At 41.0% G+C, this 23,575-nt stretch overlaps 1 protein-coding gene across 1 annotated transcript in view; it reads right to left on the reverse strand.

Moving 5' to 3' along the window:
* Positions 1 to 5,853: 5,853 nt before the first annotated feature.
* pacrg (PARK2 co-regulated) overlaps positions 5,854 to 23,575 on the reverse strand; it is a 189,434-nt gene continuing 171,712 nt past the window's right edge. Inside the window, exon 4 of the mRNA XM_030127656.1 lies at positions 5,854 to 7,834. Within this exon, the coding sequence (XP_029983516.1) occupies positions 7,674 to 7,834 (161 nt within the window). The 3' untranslated portion in view covers positions 5,854 to 7,673. The remainder of the gene's footprint in view (positions 7,835 to 23,575) is intronic.

The following is a 23,575-nucleotide window of genomic DNA, read 5'->3' on the forward strand; positions in this document are numbered from 1 at the left end:
AGACCAGGCAGCTGCACTGTGCAACACCTATTCAATAACTTTCTTTTCAAGATGTGCTGAGGTTGAAATATGAGTATTATGAATCTGTCTTCCGATTGAGAATAGATTCCTCTGCAGGCCTGTAAAGTTGCTTTTGCCGGGGACATGAGTTACAACAAGAAACGGAGCAAGTGTCCTTGTGAGTGTCAGAAATCAATTACCCTGTGTCTCCCTGCGGGTCAGCGGGTTCGTATATGTACAGTATATGTATGCAAGTAGGAGTTGTGAGCGCTGTCTTAACTTCTATTTCCTGTGGAGATGTTTTCGCTGTGACTGTGGAGAGCTGAGGAGTAGAGCCGCTTCCATCTGCACAGTGAGTGACAAGCAGTGTTAGGAGTAATGTGTTACAAAAGTAATGCATTACAGTAACAGATTACTTCTTGCTGTAAGTGTAAGGCTGGGGCGCCGCTAGCAATTACGGTGCCCCCTGAAAGGTGAATGTTGTGGGCCCTTTATAAAGTAAAGTATCTGTAAATTTCTCATTGGAGCAGGGGGCGGGGGGGGTGTACATAGTGTAGGGGTGGGAGGTACGTGGGGGTGCGTTCCATAAGTGCTGTAATTGGCGTGAAACTGAAAGTGAAACTTAATTTTGGATGTCCGACTCTCTTTTACTCCGTAGCTTACAAGAAATTTTCACAACTTCTAACCGGTACCCACTGGCCCCCTGGGAATGTTGGGCCCCAAGAATTTGTCATGTCCCCCCGCCCCCCCTCCCCCCTTTACGGCGCCCCAAGTGTAAGGCATTACTAATCAATTTTCAGTAATATTTTACTCTGTACGTGTTTGATAGCCAGGGGCGCCGCTACCATGAAAGCATAATCGTTGTGGACCCTACATAAATTTACGTTACCCATCTTCTCCATCTGTCGGGGGGGGGGGGGCTATGTGTGGATGTGTTCTATTAATAATGTTACTAATGCTAACGTGAAAACGAAATCAAAACTTAAAATCCTTTCACCGTTTGACTCCCGACTTCTACGCCCCTCTTCTACAGCGGATCTTACACGAAATTTTAACAACTTCTATATCCACTGGCCCCCCTGCACTGCTCTATGGGCCCCCCACAAACACTGGGCCCCACGAATATGCCATGCCCCCCTCCCCCCGGTCGATAGCGCTTGCATTACAACACACTTTTCACCCACAATGCCCCTTTTCCACTCCATGGTACCGGCTCGACTCGACTCGGTTTGGTACAGTGTCGTCACTTTTCCACAACAACTGGTATCACCTCGGCATGAATGAGATGGGTGTGGTCAGAGTCAAAACTGTCCCGACGTCATTTTTAGGCGACATAAGTCTCACTCGGTGAACGGTAAACAGTAACGACAATAGATGACGTCGAGGTGATCTTGTGCTTGTTGCTCGGTCTGTGGCTTTTTGTCACAGAAAAGGTGAAATGAGAGCCAGAAACGGACACAAGCGGTGAGACAAAACACGCTTGAAAAGCAAAGGAGAGTTAAGACCAGCACGTGTGACGACACTCCCTCTGACCAATCAGTGGCCAGCAGTGAAATTTCAATGTTGACTCAGCCTGGATAGAACCTTACTGGAGGTGGTTTGAAAAAAAAGTATGGTTGCCAGATACAACCCCCAATGGAAAAGCAATAAAACTGTGTAGAGTTGAGTCGAGCTGAGTCATGCTGGAAAGGGGCAGTGGAAAAGGGACATAACTTAATTGCTCAAATGAAAAAAAAAAACAAAACAGCAATGTGCGAAGACCGCAGAAGACGGTCCACTGGCCACATGGACGTACGCTCATTACTAATATTAACCCTGCTTCACCGAAGCTAATTAGCAACAACAAGGTAAGCTAACGTTTCTATGACTAGTTAGAATTCTTTATCAATTGCGAATTTATGTACCGGCGTCCATGTAAAATGTTGAAAAAATGGAAATGTTCCTGCTGGGATTTTAGCATCATAGACCGTAGCGTTACTGACTGAACTATCCATGTACTTTGGGGCACAAATGTATGCATCCTAAGGCTCTCCTATCGGTTGGAGGGGGGGGGCATTTATGATGAGAGTCTGTATGTGACTCTAAAGTAATACAGGAGTCATTTAACACTTCACAATTCTGAAACAGTAATATTGTAAGGTAAGGAATTACTTTTAAATATCAGTAACACATAATCTGTAATATAACACTGGTCAACAACAAATTTATTGTTTAAATTTTTTGAGCTGATTTAGGATAATTTTGGTGCTGAATCCAAAAATCACATTAATTTTGCTCGATGAGGTCAACTTTCTGAACTATGCTACATATTGGCTTTTTAACATTTTTGCTTACATTTAAGGGCATTTTCACATCATTTGATACAAAATTCTTTTATATTTCTTGCAATAAACAAGTTCTGAAGATTTTACTTTTGCCAATTTATGATTAAAGTTTTTTTTTTAATATTACAGGTGAATGAAATGGCTTTGACTAGAAGATCTTGCAAAAATAAGCCTGACGTATTCTGCTACATCTGCGGTGAATACACCATTGTACCTAACAGAAATCCTGTTAGAAAATGATTTTTTTTCTCTTAAAACCTATTTTGGGTGAGAACTATATAAAAAAATCAACTGATAAAGTCACAAAAATGTAATCAATTTTGTAAGATCAAATTTTTCAAAATCAAATTAGCAAAAAAACCTGACCTGATTGAGAAAAACAGATGTCATTTTTGGATTTAGCGGTGCAAAATGGTCCTAATTCAGTTGAAAAAACCTAGACAACTTGCAAAACACATTTTTTGTAACCCCGTGTAATCGGTCCAGGTTGCTGTGGAGATAAAAGTTAAAATGTTTTAAAGTTTATGTGTTGAGAGGAAATGTTCAGCTTGCTGATGATAACAATGAATTGTAAACTTGTTTTTATTTATGTATGTATTTTGTAACTGTATCTGTATTGTAACGGACCCCATGAAGAGTAGTAACCATTATGGTGGAAGCTAATGGGGAGTCGTATAAACAATAAACATCTTTTTACCCTAACACATTACAATTCTGAAACAGTAATATTGTAAGGTAAGGAATTACTTTTAAATAACAGTAACAAGTAATCTGTAATGTATTACAGTTTGGAAGTAACTTGCACAACGCAGGTGACAAGAATAGCAGTTACAGTGTCACGCACAGTCAAAAAACTAAACCCAAACACACATAAAACACTCACTACGATTAGTGTGGAGTGTTTAGGTTCAGAGGATGTTAACCAAATGTGTGTGTGTGTGTGTGTGTTTGTCTAGAGGAATGCTGTCGGTCGTCATTCCTTTGCGTCTTTGCTGCGTGTTTAGACAGGCTCTGTCTCCAGCTGGGCCTGTGACAGAATGGGTACACCGGTACAATGCACTACAAAACAGCACAGCACCACACCACAGTCGTGAAAAGAGGCAAGACACAACACAGTGCCCACATTCAGCACTTCATGGACTGACAAAGCCAAGGCAGGACAGCATCACTGAAATCGCTGTTTTTTTTTACGCCTCTCCAAACCCATTAGCACCTTTTTAATCAGAGCTTTTCACTGCGGACAGAAAAGGTTTTTAGATGTTTACTGATAGTATTTAACTGTCTTTAAGTGTCGGTCTTTTAAATAACTAATGCCTCCAGGCTTTAGAGGTCACTGTAAAAGAATGTTGCAGCAGTGGTTCAACGAGTTTCTTAAGACTTTCTGATAAGTTTCCGATAAGCGCATCTTACTTTTCTCTGCGAGCGAGGAAACACAAACTTCCACTTAGTGTTTTATTACAAACAGACAGTGTTTTTTTCGTGTATATTTGATATGTCTCCTGCATTTTTCAACATTTTTACTATTGTTATCCTGCATCAGCCGACAAAATAATCACCTGCAGTTGTTAAAAAATAAGAATACATGAATAACAAGGGCTAGTCTACCGCATTCTATTAAAACATGAATAGAAAAACATTGAAAAATGCAAATTGCAGATCCATCTATTATCGAGTGAAACTCCAAACAATATCTGAGATCGCAGGTTTTAGTGAAATTAAATTATAGTTTTATTTATGTATAACCCACTGGTGTAAAGACCCAAAACTCCACCAGCGACCCAAAGCATCTACTGATCTAAACTGTTTAACACCTGCTGATCCATTAACTCTATCAATCCATGTAAATAATTGGTGTAAAATGCAGTTTGTCATCTTTTCATGGTCATCAGATATGACCCATTTGGACATTCAGAGGCTCTGTAGTTACCATGGAAACACTGTCATCTTCTTCAACATTGATTCACCAGTAAAAACCCATGGAGTTTGATCAATGACAGTGGATGGAGACACTTGGTTTATGTTCATTTTATAATAGATTTTGTCAGAAAATTCCAGTTTTCTTAATTTTCTCCCCTTCCTGATATAACAATCAACTTTAATCTGAGCTTTTGTGAACATCTACATGATCCGTTTATTAAATATGAGAAAATACCTGATTTTGGTTGAAAAAATGTTAAACACAGAGGATAATACTATAATAAACAGTAACTAGAAGCACTTGGAGAGCACAGACCTCCGCCAAGGCTGATCAGTGCCCCCCCCTGTGGGCCCCCCCCCACCCCTGATCACCACCAAAATTTAATCATTTCTTCCTTATCCCATTTCCAACAAACCCTGAAAATTTCATCCAAATCTGTCCATAACTTTTTGAGTTATGTTGCACACTAACGGACAGACAAACAAACAAACAAACAAACAAACAGACAAACAAACAAACCCTGGCAAAAACATAACCTCCTTGGCGGAGGTAATAAATCACTTAAAAAAGGTTAAATAGAGAGAACACTTCATTTGGAAACTGACATAAAAGTAGAACTTGGTCTTTACGGGTTAGATACTGTTTTGTGTTGGGAAAGATATTTGAAGGATCTTAGCTAACGTCTAAAATATGCATATATAAAGCCTTCTTATATTTATTTTTTATGTGAAAGCAGTTTGCATCAGTTCAGTTCATATATCAAACATCAGACATGAAAGTAAACAAGTACAAATACTTTTGTTACTGTGATAGTTTGATATTTGAAGTATCCGTGTCCATTTTAACAGAAATATCTGTGCATTCTCCTGTTTTCACAACAACCTAAATACTTTGTTAGTTTTAATGCATACAAAGGGGATTATTTATTACCCCGCCCCCCGAAGTGGAGGCAAGGGGTATTGTTTTTGGTTCGGTTTGTTTGTTTGTTTGTTTGTTAACACTCTAGCAGCAAAACTATTAGTTGAATTCAGAGCAAATTTAGTTTCTAGATTGCCAGTGACCCAGAATAGATGTGGTTATATTTTGGGAAAAGTAGGTCAAAGTTAAATTTTTTATGAATTTTTTTTAAATCTTTTTTTTTTTCCTCCCATTTACTTATAATGGGTGAAATTTCAAATGCCTATAAAACACCAGTTTTGTTTCAATTTACTTCAAACTTGGCACACATATAGAGGCTATTGATATGCTGACATCAGCACACGCATAGACATGAGAACATCAGCTGGAACGATGCAAATATAAGCTACAATACGTGTGAGGGGCGGGGTTTGTTGTGCCTGGTACCACTTGTTATTTTTATTTTATAGAACTGTATGCACGGTTACTTGAAGTTTTCAACCTAATTGTTTGATCCCCTTCATATCTCACACTACAAACACAGCAAGATGAAAATGACATAAAAGAGAAAACAATCAAAATTACCTGAATTTGTGGGTGTTTATTTATTTTGTTTATTGTGATTTTACATGGAAAACCAATTCAACAAAATGGCAAATATGTAAAGACTAAATATCGATATTGACAACTGATTTATTAGAATGACGATATTATTATATTCAGTATCTTTTTTAATATTTGATTACACGTCAGAGTGGTTTAATAGTCTTCACATTACATTAAAACCATGTGAGGTTCATTTAACTTTGCACAGAAAATAGAGAAGTTCTAAAAAAGCCTACTCTTTACTTGTACACTTAGTACATTTTCACTTTTACTGGAAATAAAGAATCACTACCGCTACACTAAGTTTTGATTCTTTTTGTTTACGCTAGTATCTGTTCTTCTACTGGAGTAAAGTATGTGCTTCACTAACACAATTAAACACAGGTTTAATCAGTCGTTGCATTAATGTGAACAGTTCTGAACACACTCAGGATGCATTCGAAGGTGGTTTGGTTCACATTTATCTACATTCTTCTGGTCGTCTGCACAGGTTTGTGTTCTTGGATGTATCAATACTCAAGCTCTGTCTAAGGGTGAAGACACACCAACCCGACTACTGATCGTCACCAGAAAAGGAAGCCCGACTGATCAGTCAGCTCCTGCCTCCATGACACGGTCAAAAAAATCGACTACTGACTTGAGTGTATGTTCTGCACTTGTGCGAGACGTAAAACTGGAAATGACGGAACATCTCTTTAGACCAAAACACAGAGCTTGCTGTCGTCAGTCATTGTTGTCAGCAGAGAGTGGTGAATAGTCATGAAGGGTTGTTGTTGTTGTACTTGTTGAATGGATGGCTAAGTAATAAGAAGATACTCCTGGTGTCAGCTCTGAGGCTTCTTCTTGTGGAAGAAGAAAGATGTCACAGCCGAAAACTAAAGAGAAATCACACTATGCTAACAATGCTAACAGTGTTCACTTCATGGAATGAATGAAGTCCATAGAAAACACTGACTGGCACTGATTCAGATACAATACAAGCAGTGAATGGTCTATTATAGAAGACAATAACAGTGTGAAGTACCTTGGTATAGTTGTATTCACATGGAAACTGCTCGTTCACCAATCAGATTGATCCGACTGAACAATGGGTAGTGGCCGATTACACATGTTGAATCGGCTGAAAAGACTGGCGACAGCATTATCGACAGCCGATCGCATGGAACACACCAAACAGACTCATGCCACGACCTCCCCAGACTGGCCGACGATGTCCGACTGTTGAAAATCGGGTTGGTGTGTCTTCGCCTTAACACACCATCAGTGTTAATTTTATATAGTTTAACGATGTAGATAACACCTAAATGATGCTCCACCTTCAGTACTTTGCTTGAACATCTACAGTGTTAAGAGCATGAAATTAGAATCCTTCCTGAAGGGTTTGTCATGGACAGAGAGCCAATAAAAACAAATAGAATGGCTGAAGTCATCCTTTTGACATTTAAGGTGATTGATTCAGTGTCATTTCATGAAGAATGTACCTCCACCTTTAAAGTTTCATGTAGCACTGTGAATTAAATTTTAAAAAATAATCTTTACAAAGTCTGTTCAAGTAAATGTAAAAACAAATGCTATGTTTTAGACCATAGATGATATTTGTTTTTTCAAACTGAGCAGGAGCTTCAGATCTGATCTTTCTAATACTAGGTTTGAGCAGACACACTTACAACTGGACGCTTCAATTGAGACATCTCTGGATAGGTGGTCCTCAGAGGTTCTGTATCAAAAAACTAAAGATTTCAGTAAGAAACGAGGACAAAATGAGCGACACGTTATGACTTGTTTTCATGTATTCAATGGAAGTTGATGAAAAGGCAGAAGGTGAACAGAGAGGACGCATTGGAGTGAAGATTAGGATGAGGACACAGATAAGAGAAGGTGTGTGATGGGGGCTTTGAGTCTGTTTTTGTGGCTTTTTTCCGGCCCGTCTATGCGATCATGCAGGAGTGATAGGTGGGTACGATGTATTTGATGTTTATGAAGGCGTTCTCTCCTCCGTAGCGCTCAAACACCTCCAGCGTCTCCTGGATGAGGTCTCCTATGTTTTCTCTCTTCTGCTGGCTGTAGTCGATGCCGTCCCCAGAGTTGACTAGAGGCAAAGAGAGAGAGAGAGAGAGAGAGAGAGAGAGAGAGAGAGAGAGAGAGAGAGAGAGAGAGAGAGAGAGAGAGAGAGAGAGAGTGAGACACACACATACACACACATAGACAGAATGAGACAAAAACAAACTGAATTTCAGCTCAGTCTGGGTCATCACAGACTGTGTCAGGGCTCACAAAGCTGCACCTGTGGCCACAACGCACTGCCTCGCCGCGGACAAACGAGTCGACAAACGCCATCCTTCCGACTGACTTCAAACCCAACAGACAGGCTGAATTTAATTTACTACCTCCGCTGCTTTGGCCAGTTGGGACTCAACGGTAGAGGAGTTTTAACTGTTCAGCTGAAAGTTTAATGAGGCGGCCTGTGGAGAAGAAAGCCGCCTAAAGGACATATGAGTTAGTGACAGTTGTGCTGTTGCTCAACGCCGCCTGGATGCACACATGATATGAGCGGCGACCTGGAGTCAGGCTCCACAGGTACAAATGTGTGCTGTTGGGTGTTCAGCTCCGTCTCCAGTCTACAAAATTTTTTTTTTAAAAAATCGAGCCGGAGCTACTAGTTGTACTTGTGTGTATGTCGGATAAATGGCAAATAAACTCATAGAACATAATACACTTGTGGCCAATCACTATAAGGGCAGGAAAGCTGCAGTTCTCCCCAGAGACACACACACATAGTGCAGTAAAACATACAAAATTGTACAACAGAGCTGGAGAGCGCTGGGGGAACTTGTTATCGGAAAAACATTCCTGAGGTGTCCAACCTCCACTTCTTCCTTCCTTTCTTTCTTTCTTTCTTTCTTTCTTTCTTTCACCAGCAGGCACATTTAAACACACACACGTACACACACACATGTACACACACACACACACACACACAACTCGTGACTTTATCAACGCACTGCAAACTGCCAATCTCATGCCACAGCACTAGGGGCCCAAAACACTTTTCAGAGGGAGGTAAATATAGAGAGGGATGAGGAATGTGCACACAAATAACATCTACACAAACTTGTGCGACTCTGTCCTTTTCACTCTAAAATATCCTGGAGAGAAACTGTGGATTTATTTCTTGAGGCAATAAAATAAAACAAAGACAAACACCAGTTTTTTGACTTGAGGCATTTGTTATATAAACCACATGAGTAAAACAGAAAAGAGTAAAGGAAATGGGAGAGGAGGAGAAACAAGAGGAGAGGAGGGTAGAGGAGGCAAGGAGAAAAAAGAGGAGACAAGGAGACAAGAGAGGAGAGGAGGGTAGAGGAGACAAGGAGAAAGGAGAGGAGACAAGGAGAAAAGAGAGGAGAGGAGAGGAGAGGAGAGGAGAGGAGAGGAGAGGAGAGGAGAGGAGAGGAGAGGAGAGGAGGAACAATCCATTTTCCATGATAAAATGTTACCATTGTATATTTGTGTAAACCATAGGTGTGTATCATACAGAGGTGAGTCCTGGCCTTTATGCCTCAGGTGACCTTCATAAAAAGTACAGGTATGATAAACTCAAATGTGAGTTATTCCATCATTTACACACATTATGTTTTTATTAGGGCTGTCAAAATTAACACATTAACGCAGATTAATCCATCATCGTGATTAATCTGATTAAAAATGTTAATGTAATTAACCCATCTGCAGCACAGAATGACTCTGAACGTCTCATGCAACGCATTAGGCTCAGTTTGTCCAAGTGGAGTTAGTGTTGTGCATGAACAAATGGGCAGTTGATCCGGTAGTGACGGGCAGCAGAACGTACCCATAAAGATGGAAGACACTAAACAGCACGTTGGACGGAAATATGAGGACAAAAAACAAGACAGAACAGTTGTTTCAAGTTGTTTTGTTGAAAATGTTGAAGGTTTTTAATAAACATGTTAAGTGCATGTATATTCCCTTCTTTCCTGAGTCTGTTTGCTCGTGCAAAATGAAACACGTTTAATATAGATTAAAAATGAATGATATTTAATCGTGATTAATCGAAATAAATCCACAGCAACCCTGACATTAATCTGAGTAAAAATTGTAATTGTTTGACAGCACTAGTTTTTAAAAATAAAGGGTCATTTTGTAAAAAAAAAAAACAAAAACAGGTTGTAAAGACCACAAAGTATCATTCAGTTGTCTTCACTCTCATTTAGTTGATACTGTATGTCATCAACACCAGGAAGAGCTGTCATACCTCATTCTTCAGAATGAGTGACAAAGTATAAAGACAGGTGAAATCCACGACAAGTGTGGTCATGTTGAGCTCTACACAGACATATACTACTGCAGCTCTGAGCGCATGTGGAGTAAAGGTAGGTTATGGGTGTGTAGTCTGTGTCATTATGTAGTTTCACAGTCTGATACTTTTTAGTTTTATAACAAACTGTGATTTTCTGGGTTTGAAAAATGACCTTAATTGAAAAAGATGTGTAACTGACTGCGTAGTTCAAAAGGATCAAAATATTATTTCTCATTCTCCACTGGCCACTAGCGCATATTTCATGTGAAGTACGGTGGAATGTGGAACATCCAGATGAGGCGGGACTTTGCTGATCTATTTAATTGGATAAAAGTGTGTGATTGACAGTTAGGATGACCAATCACTGTTACGATGCATCAGGATCTTCACGGAAACAACATGGTTAACCAGAGACACATGGCTCCTAAAGCAAAATCCCTGAAGAATTATGTAACTAAAAAAAGTGAAAATGAAAGCAATAGTAGAAGAAGAGAAGAGAACTAGAAATGTACAGCAGAACCTTAAGGTGGACCCTCCAGCCCTTCCTTCAGTCCTAATTGGACCTGCAGAGATGGGGACACGAAACATCTTTTCCATTTTTTTCCTATCCGTTCATCTTTTATCCTTTCTCCGTCTCTTCTAATCTCTCATTTTCTCTGACAGGCTCAACCTTCCCTCTTTCCTTCTCGCCTTTCCACCCATCCATGGCCTCCTCATTAAAACACAAAGAGAGCCAGTCCCATAAAGTGGGCTGTTAAGCAGTAACACGTCTATGATCTCAGTCTGCTGCACTTGCTTTCAGTTGGAGATCCACTCTTGTGTTTTACATGAAAGCGTTGGGGGAGAATTCTCCAGCCGTGCTTTGACCGCTGGTTAGCCTAGATGCAGTACAGTTTTAACAGCTCTGGCTTTATTTAGCAGCTATTTACAGCCTTCTTTTTAGAGAAACAACAATAATAACTACATACACTTAGGAATGTGGGCTTGAAGAAAAGCTCTTGTAAAAGTTGTGCATCTAAACTCGAGCTGTGTCTTATTCCTGAACAACCCACAACACAGACATCTGCATCCTACTAGTTAGCACAATCTTAAATAGCATCTAAAATTCAAGCATCTGAGCTTGGAGAGAAAAAAAAAGACTGGAAGCCAAAGCAATCAGCGAGGAATGAGGACGGCAGGGAGCTGTGATGTGTGGAAGTGGATGGTAGACTGGTGAAAAAGGAAAGAGTAAAGTGGCAGAGGTCAGCAGAGTTAGGCTACGTTCACACTGTAGGCAAATGTGGCCCAAATCGGATTTTTTGCCCGTATGTGACCTTTTATGGAGGACCGAACCTGCCATATTGAAAAATATAAATGCATTTTTTTTGTATCGTATTGGCACAGGAATTAATTTATCAAGCCATTTTTATATTTCTGTATATATGTTTCAGTATGGCAGGTTCGGTCCTCCATAACCTGTATCCAATCTGTTAAAGACAGTTTGAACAACACAAATCCGATTTTTCAAGTCTGGCCTTGGCCACTTTCAGTGGTGTAGTCCAGGGTATACAGCAGTATACGGAGTATACCTACTTATGTTTCAGTCAGTATTGTGTATACCCACTTCTAAATCCCCCTGATGCGCACCATTCAGTAGTATCTGAACCAAACTGCCCATGTTTTCCCCTAGGATAGTGAAGCCATGACCCGCCCTACTCTGCCTCTAATTGGCTAGTACTCTGTACCTTCACCGATTAGACTGGTTAAATTTAGGCATGAGGACTGATGAGCCAATCAGAGGCAGAGTAGGGCGGGTCATGCCAAGGAAAATAATGGTAACTAAGTGCCAGAGCCAGTGCTCTGGTTAGCGCTGTCCACCTCTGGAACCCGACTGGCCACCTCAGGTGCCAGTGCCACCCCAGTTGATTGACAGGTTACTGCACCTCTCATTGAAAGATGCACAGTTATTTGAAATGCAAAGAAGAAAGGCAGAATAAATGTCTTTCAAGTGAGTGACACATATTGAGAGAACCTACTTTGATGGAATACATAATTCTGAGGTAAGTTTTCAGGTGGTTTCCAAATGAGTCACTGTTTTAACTACTGACCATATGACTGCACATTTAGAGAAGACATTTTGTCGCCAATAGTTCAACTGTGTGAGTAGGCTATCGTTATCCTATGTTTGCCTCATGTTGAATACATTTACACTCATGCAGCTGCTTGTGTGACCATAAAACCCACAAACTGTTCCTGATCAAGTCATGATCATTTTATAACAGTGAGCAAATACTACTGCTGGATTTTTGGGGTAAACTAAATAGAGTAGTCTGACACGTCACTGTTTCTAAAATGGTGGTTTTCTGGACTACTTAAAAAAAAAAGGGCAAAAATTTAGAGTATACCCACTTCTTCAGGGACCACTACACCACTGGCCACTTTCATACGTGGTCCTATCTGATATTTTGCAATGCGACTTCAGTCTGAACAGCCAGGTCGCATTTATCCGACTTTTACATCATTGAAATGCGACAAATGTCACAATTATGTGTCCCGGGAGGAGGAGTGGCGGGAAAAATAACAACATGCCGACTGACAGAAATCACATTTAATGTGTAGTACGAATGAACACACAAAAAAAATGGATTTCACCCAAAAATTCAAATTGTGCATTAAGACCTGCTGTCTGAACGTAAGTCTTACAAACTGTTTTAGCTACATGTGTGTTTGTTTGTGTGTGTGTGTGTGTGTGTGTGTGTGTGTGAGTGTGTGTGTGTGCATGTTGGCAGAGGTTGAGAAGGCAGGCCCATGGAGAGCCACCCTCCTGTTAGTGTGGAAATGAGCAGCCAAAGCCGGCCCAGAGGGAGAGCTTGGCCTTCAGACAGAGAACATGGGGAGCCAGGGAAGAGGTGCGGCTTGGGAACCAGCAAAGCCCAGACCAAGTGGACTGGGGCCTGGAGGGGGAGCAAGGAGGTCCGGCAAGGGGGGAATTGTTGCTGGAGCATTTCGACGCTTCACACCACATTACTGTTGGTAAGCTGCTGGGAGGACAGCACCATGAGAAGGAGAGGCCGCAGGAATTTACAGCAATTCTCAATATTTAAAGAGGGAGAAGTGTGTTTAAGTCTAGATAGAGGCAGAAGAATGAAGGGGAGGTGGTGGTAGGGGGGGAGGTGGGGGTGGGAGGGGTGTTAAAAGCTGTTTCTGCAAGTGTCCTTCAGCAAAATAACTTCTGTTTCTCCTTCTTCTCCTCACCCCCACTCTGTCTTTTTATTGCTTTTGGCAATATCCTCAACCCAGGGCAGAGAGAAAGAGGGAGACAAGAAAAAAAAAATCTTTAAAAACAATCATAATAAAAACTCCCACCCTGTGAAAAAGAAGGAAGGGCCCTAGCAGGAGGCTGGTTGTCTGTTCCTCTGAGAAGGAGGTTAGGGTCGATACAAACGCAGACGGGGGAGGATTCTCTGTGCGGCGACATTTTGCTACACAGGAGGTTGAGGAAGAAAAGGAGGGTGGCACTGGAAAGGTGCTTTTGTTTCTGCCTTTCATGCTAAATCCCTGGGATTTTAGGAGTCTGTAGCACATGAACAAAGGAGGTCAAGAGGATAGAGGGAGTGGGTAAAAAACAAAGGAGACATATGATCTGTCTATCTGACCGACTAACTGACCTACCTCCCCACCTATCTATCTGACAACCAACCGACCTACCTATCTATCTGACCGACTGACTGACCAACCGACCTACCTATCTATCTGACTGACCGACCAACCTATCTGACCGACCAACCAACCTACCTATCTGTCTGACTGACCGACCTACCTACCTACCTACCTATCTATCTGACTGACCGACCTACCTACCTACCTATCTATCTGACTGACCGACCGACCAACCTACCTATCTATCTGACCAACCAACCAACCTACCCACCTATCTGACTGACCTACCTACCTATCTGACCGACCAACCAACCTACCTATCTGACTGACCAACCGACCTACCTACCTACCTATATGACTGATCGACCGACCGACCTAGCTGACTGACTAACCTACCTACCTTCTTATCTATCTATCTATCTATCTATCTATCTATCTATCTATCTATCTATCTATCTATCTATCTATCCATCCATCCATCCATCCATCCATCCATCCATCCATCCATCCATCCATCCATCCATCCATCCATCCATCCATCCATCCATCCATCCATCTGATTTACTGACTTAATTATGGTCTGCTGTGATTTCTGCCAAAGCACACTGGTCCAACACTAAACTACACAACGACAGCTGCAGCCGTCTTCCTCCTCCTCCTCTTCCACCCTGTTCGCTCGTTCTCCATCCCTCATTCCCCACGGTCCTAAACAACCTGTCTTCCCACATCAAGCTGAAGACAAGCAGTCACAGATGCAGGGCAGGGCTGGGTGTGTTTCCTCCAAACTAATCCCAAACAAACATATAATTTTAAGGTCACTGTTGGAAAATTGGTTTGGATGATTATCAAACCTCTTTTGTTATTTCATTCTTTGTCTGAAAGATACTTGAAAACCAACCATCCTTTTTTTTTTTTTTTTTAACTGAGTTTAGCGTGTGTTGTGTGAAGGTTTTTGAGTTTCTAATCCTCTCTCATGTGCTGTGACGGCTGCGACGAATCGGGTGACACACACTGCAACGGCTTCTGGAAATTTAGCTCAAAATTCCAGAGCCGATTTAACATAATATCAACCCACCTGCCATTGTTTCTAATCAACTTACCCCTGATTGTGGAAGTTACTTACCAAAGCTGCTTACAGAGGAGCCCCCCAACACAATAGCTCTTTGATCACAGCAGCCAGATGCAGAAGAGAATCAATGAATGTGACTTCTTTTTTTTTTTTTTTCCTGAGGAGGCTGGCTCGTTCAGGAAGGGGAAATAGAGGAATGCAGGTTATGAGTGCGATGGGACAGCTCAAGTTCCTGGAATATTTTGTGCAGAAGTTGTTTCTTATTCAGAGTCAGACTTGTGCAGGAACTCAAACAGGCAAACACCCCCATCTGGTTTTTGGTCAGACACGAGTGTACTCTGCAGTCATTTTAATGTTAACCACAGATTCGTACAATAAAATCAAATGTGAGCTGTGGAAAAAAAAAAAAAAGTGTGATGTGTGTGTTCGGTTGTGTATCTGGCAGTGTGGTTCGATTAAATTTCAGTGTGATCTAGAGTAAATACGTCTAGGATTGTGTGGATGTTGTTTGCGAATTAGGTCATAAGGACAACGGATGGGGGGGGTGAAGGCATGTGAGTAAAGGTGTGAGTACGTAGTGGGGTGTGGCCTCTAGAGGAAGCCTGTGCTTAACGGCAGGGCTGTAATTAAAAAGGCCTGACAGCTGGGTGCCAGGCAGGCTTACCATAAAGACACACACACACTTTGGTGGAGATGTGGGCGAGGCTAGAAGTGTGTGCGTGTGAAAGAGTGTGCTACATGTGTGTTCCTAACCACAGGTGTCTAGAAAGGAAACAACAGAGGAAAACTGAGTGAATATGTATCTTAAGAGTGTGTGAATCGTTACGGAGACAGAGCTGGCTGACCACAACCTGTTTTTTCAATGATTATTAAATACTGTGTCATTGTATTTGATCCCTCTCCTGATTCCAAATTTGGGATGTCACGATACCAAAAATTCAGAAATCGAAACAGATACCACTAATGCCGCGTTTCCACTATGTGGAACTCGGCTCGGCTCGACTCGGGTACCAGGTCCTACTCCTGGAGACTGTTTCCATTACAAGAGACTTTAGAATACCTGGACATCATAGCGATGTGGCGCGTGATTTCCATGTCGTCTGCTCAGAGAGTTGCTGATAAACCCGCTCATTGAGTGTTGTCTCATCAAGCTCATGCTGAATTTTTACGTCTGAACCTCCTCGACAAACCATGGTGTAGTTTTGCGGGCTGTCATCATGTGGATTAACCTACCGCTATATTTACTGTCAACCTCCGCATCTGTTTTTTGTAAAACAGCGGGTCACAGAGACAACTGTCTGACCAATCAGTGGTCTGCAGTGTTTACACGTCATGTTTTAGTATCTGGTCCCCAGTCCTGGAACCTCAGTGGAGGTGATACCAAAAAACTAGGACCGGGTACCAGATTCCAGGCCCTTTTTTGTAATGGAAACGCAAAAAGGCCGAGTTGAGTTGAGCCGATACCACGTAGTGGAAATATGGCATAAAAGTATATGATTCTTGATACTAAATCGATACCACGGTAAAAAAAAAAAGATGAAAAATCAGAAGAACCAATAAACTTAAACAAGAAATGCTTTAAGTATTTGCATATAAATTAATATTGCTATTGCCTCTAACTCCTCTGTTGCACTCAGTCACAGTTTACTGCTTTGAATGCACAGACATGATTGGTTGAGTGGTATCACGTGGGATGGTTCTAAATACATGCAATTGGTCTGTGCGTTTCCTCATCTACTCTACTGTAAGCTGTGTTAGTTAAAATAGAAGCGCTCCACCACCGCCTGTAAAAACTGTGTTGGATTATCGGACCAGTGTCGATGTGGAGCCCTGATGATATCGCATGTAAACTATTTAATTCTGAATAACCAAACTCACTTTGAATTCTTTAAACAGATCTGGGTGCCTGTCTCAAAGGTGCTTTGCTAGGTTCGTAGTATCCCCCCTTCGTTTGAATTCTGCTGTGGCGGCGTTTACACAGTGGCTTACGCGTGTCCATAACCATGTCATGGTCATCTACCTGAAATACTTCCACACATGAGTTTTGGTCCTTTTTTGTCCAATAGACGAGGCGGAGCTTTAGCTGCAGCTGTGTCCATTCTTTCATGAGTTGCTGTACCTGTTGCGTGTCAACTGTCAGTGCGTACTGCCCCCATCAGTTCAGGAAGAGTAGTAGCCTACCGATGGTATCGATTCTTATGCAGGCATTGTTTTTTCCATTTACTAAAAAAAATTAGTATTGACAGTTCTTTTTTCATCGTAGTATCGAATGGTATTGTGAGTATCGGTTCTCATGACATCCCTATTCCAAATGTCACATCATAACTCCAAATCAACATCAACAGCCCAACAGAGCTGTTATAACCTTCTGGAATGTCAAAGTTTGGGCTTTTTTACATTAAATAATGGCACCGACTGGAAATGACATGGCGCAACATTTTATTTAAGATACTTTTTTTTTTCATTGTCCTTTGCAATGGACAGAGTTTTTGTTTCTGTAAGTAAAGCTGTGACATTCCTTCCCTTACAGAGGACACCAATGCATTGCTGGGCCTCAGGAGGTTTAGGCTCTGCTGATCGGACAAATGTCTGTTTTTTTTCTCCAACTGGTTGTGACTCAGGAAAAGAAGGCAACTTTGGATGACTATTGTGCACAGAAAGCTTGTGGTTAGTAGATGTAGTTCCACAAAAACACCTGTTGTACTGATCAGTCTGTCATTTCATGCTGACTTCCCGTCCCTCACTGTGACACAGGTCCACTGTTTTCACACCTGTTTTCACTTTTTTTTTTTTTTAATCTTTTGTCTAGGGCAGAACAAAATCACAGTGTCCAACCCAGCTTTAACCAGTCTGCTCACCCTTTGCACAGAGAATAAAAATATCTATTCCACAAAACGGAAATATTTTGTAAAAAAAAAAAAAAAAATGTTGAATATGTGACTGCACCTCTTCCCCTGGCGTTGGTATTTCCCTCTGCCAGAGCCACCGGCCCCTGTTTCCCTAATGGATAAGGCAGAGGCTGAGGGACAGGACAGCTGTGGTTCACATACACAACTACACACATACATGGAGCTGGGCCATTCCCACTCTGTTGCTTTTCCATCTCAACCTTTGTGTGTAATCAATAACAGCATTTCAGCTTAACACAGCGAGCCCCAATGAGAGCTCCAGTTGCAGTTCCAAAACATTACACACACAAACACTCACACATACACAAGCAAGTACCCACACGAGGTTGCGAGCAGAGAAGTAAAACAATAGGTTTATGGGCAGCAGTAGTTTATTAAAGGCCCAACCCCTATACTAGCCATCATCTGACTGTTCATGCTTACTGAAGTCTAACCTTTGCTGTAGGTCAGTGATCTCATTTTCCATGTGTTCGTCCAGACCTGAACAGTCTATAGGCGAGCTGCAGTTCAGTGCCATTTCAGCCCAGTGAAAGTTGAACATCAGCAAAGCAGTGCGCCAGGTGGAAGAAAATGTGTCAAGGTCAGACAGCAAAGCAGAAAGAAAGAGCGGAGGAATGTAAAGACAAGGTTGATACACAGATGTAACCTGCTGAGGATGCTCCTGAGCTGCACAGGAGTTAAAGCTGTTAGATTCTTATCGATCCGGCTCCCACCGGCTTACTAGTCTACATCTGTACATAGGTATACAGGAATTGAATTCCAATTCCACACTTCCGCCACAATCGTGCCATGTCTTTGGCTAATCTTTCCTCAGAAATCCCAGACTGTGGAGGGATTCAAAGCCCCACTGAAGTGGAGTAGGAGAATCAGTCTACCACACTCCACAAAATCTCTCTCTTGCTCATTTCTTTTTCAATTAGTCAGCTAGACCTAGCCATGACCGAGAGCAATATCAGTTTGCACCATTTAGTCATGGTATTAATGCACAAAGAGCGCTCATCTTAGATGATGGATCAATGCTATTTTCCAAGCTGTTACCATGTCCATTATTGTTTCAATTACTACCACTCAGATAATGGTTATACCGGCCCCATCTCATCCAATTGAAGCCTGATACATGCATCTGTGAATCTGGTTCAATATGGCTGTCGCTGGTCAGAAGGGGGAGAGCCATCTACCGTTATGTCCACAGGTATATCATACTAATGACCAGGACAGACAGCTACTTTTTAATTATTTTCTAATTATATTTCACATTTTTCATTCTGTATGTGTTTTGATGACAAATGAGACCTGCGGATTTATGTCTCAATCAGAAAATACAGATCTACAGTGGTGTTCAGACCTGGCATTAACGAGTGTTTTTCATTTCACACAAATTGAGGATGTATTGAGATCCAGTGACTCAGACCATGAATGGATCCTGTGAAGGACTGAAGGGCCATGTTCTCAGATGACATTCACTGAATAAGGGAAAGTCACTAATGCCATCATATGAAGCCCAACCAAAAAGTCACACAGAACATTTTTTTGCATTTAATAATAATGGATTAGAATTATATCCTCACTGCAAGAAGGTCCTGGGTTCGATTCCAGCACCGGTTGATGGGGGTGGGACCTTTCTGTGTGGAGTTTGCATGTTCTCCCTGTGTCCGTGTGGGTTCTCTCCGGGTACTCCCACTTCCTCCCACCATCCAAAGACATGCACTGATAGGTTAACTGGTTAATCTAAATTGCCCATAGGTGTGAATGTGAGAGTGGTTGTTTGTCTCTATATGTTCAGCCCTGCGATGAACTGGTGACATGTCCAGGGTGTACCCCACCTTCGCCCCTATGTAGCTGGGATAGGCTCTAGTGACCCCTGTGACTCTAGTGAGGATAAAGTGGGTTCAGAAAATGAATGAATGAATAGATTTATATAGCGCTTGTATTAACGCATGCTCTCACATTCACACTCTGGTGGTGGTAAACTACATTTGTATCCACAGATGCCCTGGGACAGACTGACGGAAGCGTGGCTGCCAACAGCCCCTCTGACCACCAAGAAAAAACATGCAACACACATTCATACACCAGTGTGAGTAGCAGCACTGAAGACAAGGTGGGTGAAGTGTCTTGCCCAAGGACACAACAGCACATGACTAGGACAATAAACCTTCGGTCATTGGAGAAACTGTTCTACCTCCTGAGCCGCAGATACCTGATTTGGATTGTCATACTAAATGTCACAAAATGTATTTCCATCCAGAGGTGCAATAATATTTGGCCAAGATTTGGTATTGATGATGGATGTGTTGGACGACGAAAGTAAAATCTTCGCCATCACATCCCAAAGATTCTCGGTGGGGTTCTGGTCTGGACTCTGGTGGACAATCTATATGTGAAAATGATGTCTCATGCTCCCTAAACCAGTCTTTGACAATTTCAACCTGATCCATCCTGGTGTTGTTGTCTTGAAATATGCCAGTGTCATCAGCAAAGAGAAAACCTGGACTTCATTTTTTGGACTGGTAATGTTACTGAATCTAGACCCTGACCAACTGAATCAACCTCAGATCAAGGTTATTATTGTTAGCGAAAACTAACGAAATGACGAAAACTAGAATTGAGAAAATATTTTCGTTAACTGAAATAAATAAAAACTACAATTAAAAGAAAAAAAATTATAACTAACTGAAACTGTATTGTGTGCTTACAAAACTAACTAAAACATATAAAAATTATGGATAAAATTCCCTTCCTTTTCGTCTTTGTCAATGTCGGATTGATATAAAATCGATTTATTTTGCTTGAGCAATTTTAGTTGGTGGCACCATACGGCACTACACAGTCTGTCACTTCTCGTCACTTGTCGTTTAGAGTTAGCTTCTCGTCCCCACTCTACCTGGAAACATGGAGACTAAAGTTGGGAGAAAGTAGAGTCCTGTGTAGGATTTATTCAAATACGAGGGTGAGGAAGATAAAAGATATGAAAAAAACTAAAACTGATACTAAAACTAAACCAAAACTAAGCTTTTAGAAAAAAAACTAAAACTAATAAAAACTAGCAAACCTGCTCTAAAAACTAATTAAAACTAAATTAGAAAAAAAGTCAAAACTAAATAAAACTAAGCTATAATGAAAAGTCCAAAACGATCATAACCTTGCCCCAGATCATAACACTGCCCCCATAGGCTTGCACTGTAGGCACTAGGCATGATGGGTAATCACTTCACCTGCCTCTGTTTTCACCCTAATGCATCTATCACTCTGGAACAGGATCAATCTGGACTCAACAGACCACATGACCTTTTTCCATTGATCATTTACAAATTTGATGGGAGGTATCTGTTCAATTCTAATTTTTGTATCCAATCAAACATTTTCTCAAAATTTCATGTCCCCTGATTTTACTGGAAACATCAACGTGTAGAAGCTAATAGCAATATTCTAGCCATGCAATATATGAATTTAAAATATTACAAAAATGAACTAAAAGAATCTGATGAAATACCAAGGATGTCCCTGTGCTACGCTGTAAAGATACAATAAATATGAGTCATAGGTGTACGCAACACTCTGACACTTTATTCTTTTCTCTGTAAGGAAGTATTCACATTTCACATAATCCAGCTGAAATTCATCTGCATTTTTAAGCCCTTGAAGATCCAATCCTCTCTACAAGCCTAAGCCATGCAATAGAAGCAATAAAAACAAATGGAATGACATTTAAGGGATTTTGATTGATTCACGGCTTTGCCTCATGCAGTGAGAAACAGGCAAGAAAACATTCCACCTTAAAAGTTGCCCCAGGAGCCTTTCAGCTGCAAAGTGAATTAAATAACTTTCTCTACCTCGCTAAAGCTATTGCAAGTAAAGATAAAACACAATCTCATTCTCAAACACTCATTCATTCTATTTTTGTGGTGTATTTGTGGAGAAACATTACAAGACGGGCTGTTAAATTTGGACAGTGTGTGCTGGTCTGCAAGAAATGAAAGCTGGAGATATGTTTTTGGATATTAGGTGAGGGTTTCTATTTGTAAGATAGAATATAGAATTGAGATCTGAGTGACTGGTTACTCTGGATACATGGGAGATGCATTCTAACATCAGACATGAGTGGATGCATTTACGCTATGTTCAGGTTTTAATGCTCAATTCAGATTTTTTTGCCGAAATCTGATTTTTTTTTTTTTGCCGTAGTGTTGACATAATGTAAATGTGACAACCATCAGACTCATGTGTGAACAGTCTACGGTCCTGAAGTGACCCACATGTACTGAAGACGACATGACATGACATACAGCACACTGTGTTTACGGAAGTAAATATGGATTTTTCCAGATCCTGCCTCCTCCTGTGCAGACTTTTGATGTGTGTTGCATCTCAATGAAATGCGACGTGACTGTTCAGACTACAGTCACATTGCAAAATATCAAATATATATCTGATTTAGGACCACAAATAAAAGTGGTCTGGGTCTGATTTGAAAAAAAAAAAAAGGGATTTATGATGTTCAGTCATACAAAAATCAAATATGGGTCACATATGGGTAAAAAAAGTCAGATTTGAGTCACTCTGACCTGCAGTTTGAACGAAGCGCAAGATTTTACCAAAACCAAAAACACAGGTTAATACAGATCTGAATGGGGTCACTGTCTGGATGTTACCCATCAGCACCACAAACACTGCATTCAGCTTTACTCGGTGTTGGGAGTAATGTGTTACAAAAGTTATGCATTACAGTAACTGATTACTTTTTGCTGTAACGCAGTAGTGTAAGGCATTACTAATCAGTTTTCAGAATATTTCACTCTGTACATGTTCAATAGTACATGAGTTACAACTAGTGCTGGGCAGCGATTAAATTTTTTAAATCACAACTAATCATGCGGATTTCTGCGATTAATCATGATTAATCGCATAGTTATGGGGGGGGGTTGCCGGCATCAACAGCGTGTATTGCCTTTAAGTGATATTTCAGACTCGAAGTACTCCGGTGATGAAACATAATTCCACGTCAGTGCTTCCAAACAACTGTGTCCTTCTCAACCCCACCATCTGAAGACATTCAAAACTAGAAGCACTCGGAGAGCGCAGACCTCCGCCAAGGCTGATCAGTGGGCCCCCCCACCCCCGATCACCACCAAAATGTAATCATTTCTTCCTTATCCCATTTCCAACAAACCCTGAAAATTTCATCCAAATCTGTCCATAACTTTTTGAGTTATGTTGCACACTAACGGACAGACAAACAAACAGACAAACAAACAAACAAACAAACAAACAAACAAACAAACAAACCCTGGCAAAAACATAACCTCCTTGGCGGAGGTAATGAAAACATCCATGGAAAAGACCGGTACTTTTCTCCATGTTTTTGTCCCCACCAGTTTATTTCCGGTTGTGAGCAATTGACAGGAGTCTTAAGCCCACTAATAAGTACTAATACTAATAAGCCCAATAATATGTGATGTTCAGTTGTTAAAAGCAAGCAAAGGGGGCCCACTAGTGGTTGGAATAAGTGGCACTAACATATGTTTTGTCCTTGCGGTGTTACCGTAGACAGTTCAGACATAAGAAGGACCTAACAGACACGTTTCTTTCACTCTGTTTGTATGGCCCCAAAAATGTTTGCCTGTGAGTATTTTATGTTCAGTTGTTGTTAGAATGAATAGTATTAAATATCTCTGATGTGAACCTTTGTTGCTGGATAAGAAGACGTTGTAAATCTTAAATTAATCTGTAAATGCTCATCGTTAGCGTGTCTGTGGATTTTCCTATTCAAGTTAGCATCGAGCTAGCGATCTTTTTCGTATTCATTTAAATGTATAATGCCATGTAAATGTACTAAGGGAGTGAACAGAACTCAGACATGTTCTGTATGTATGTTGCAGTTTTACAGTGAGTCTC

This window comes from Sphaeramia orbicularis, chromosome 22 (genome assembly GCF_902148855.1).
Source record: "Sphaeramia orbicularis chromosome 22, fSphaOr1.1, whole genome shotgun sequence".
Classification (NCBI taxonomy): Eukaryota; Metazoa; Chordata; class Actinopteri; order Kurtiformes; family Apogonidae; genus Sphaeramia; species Sphaeramia orbicularis.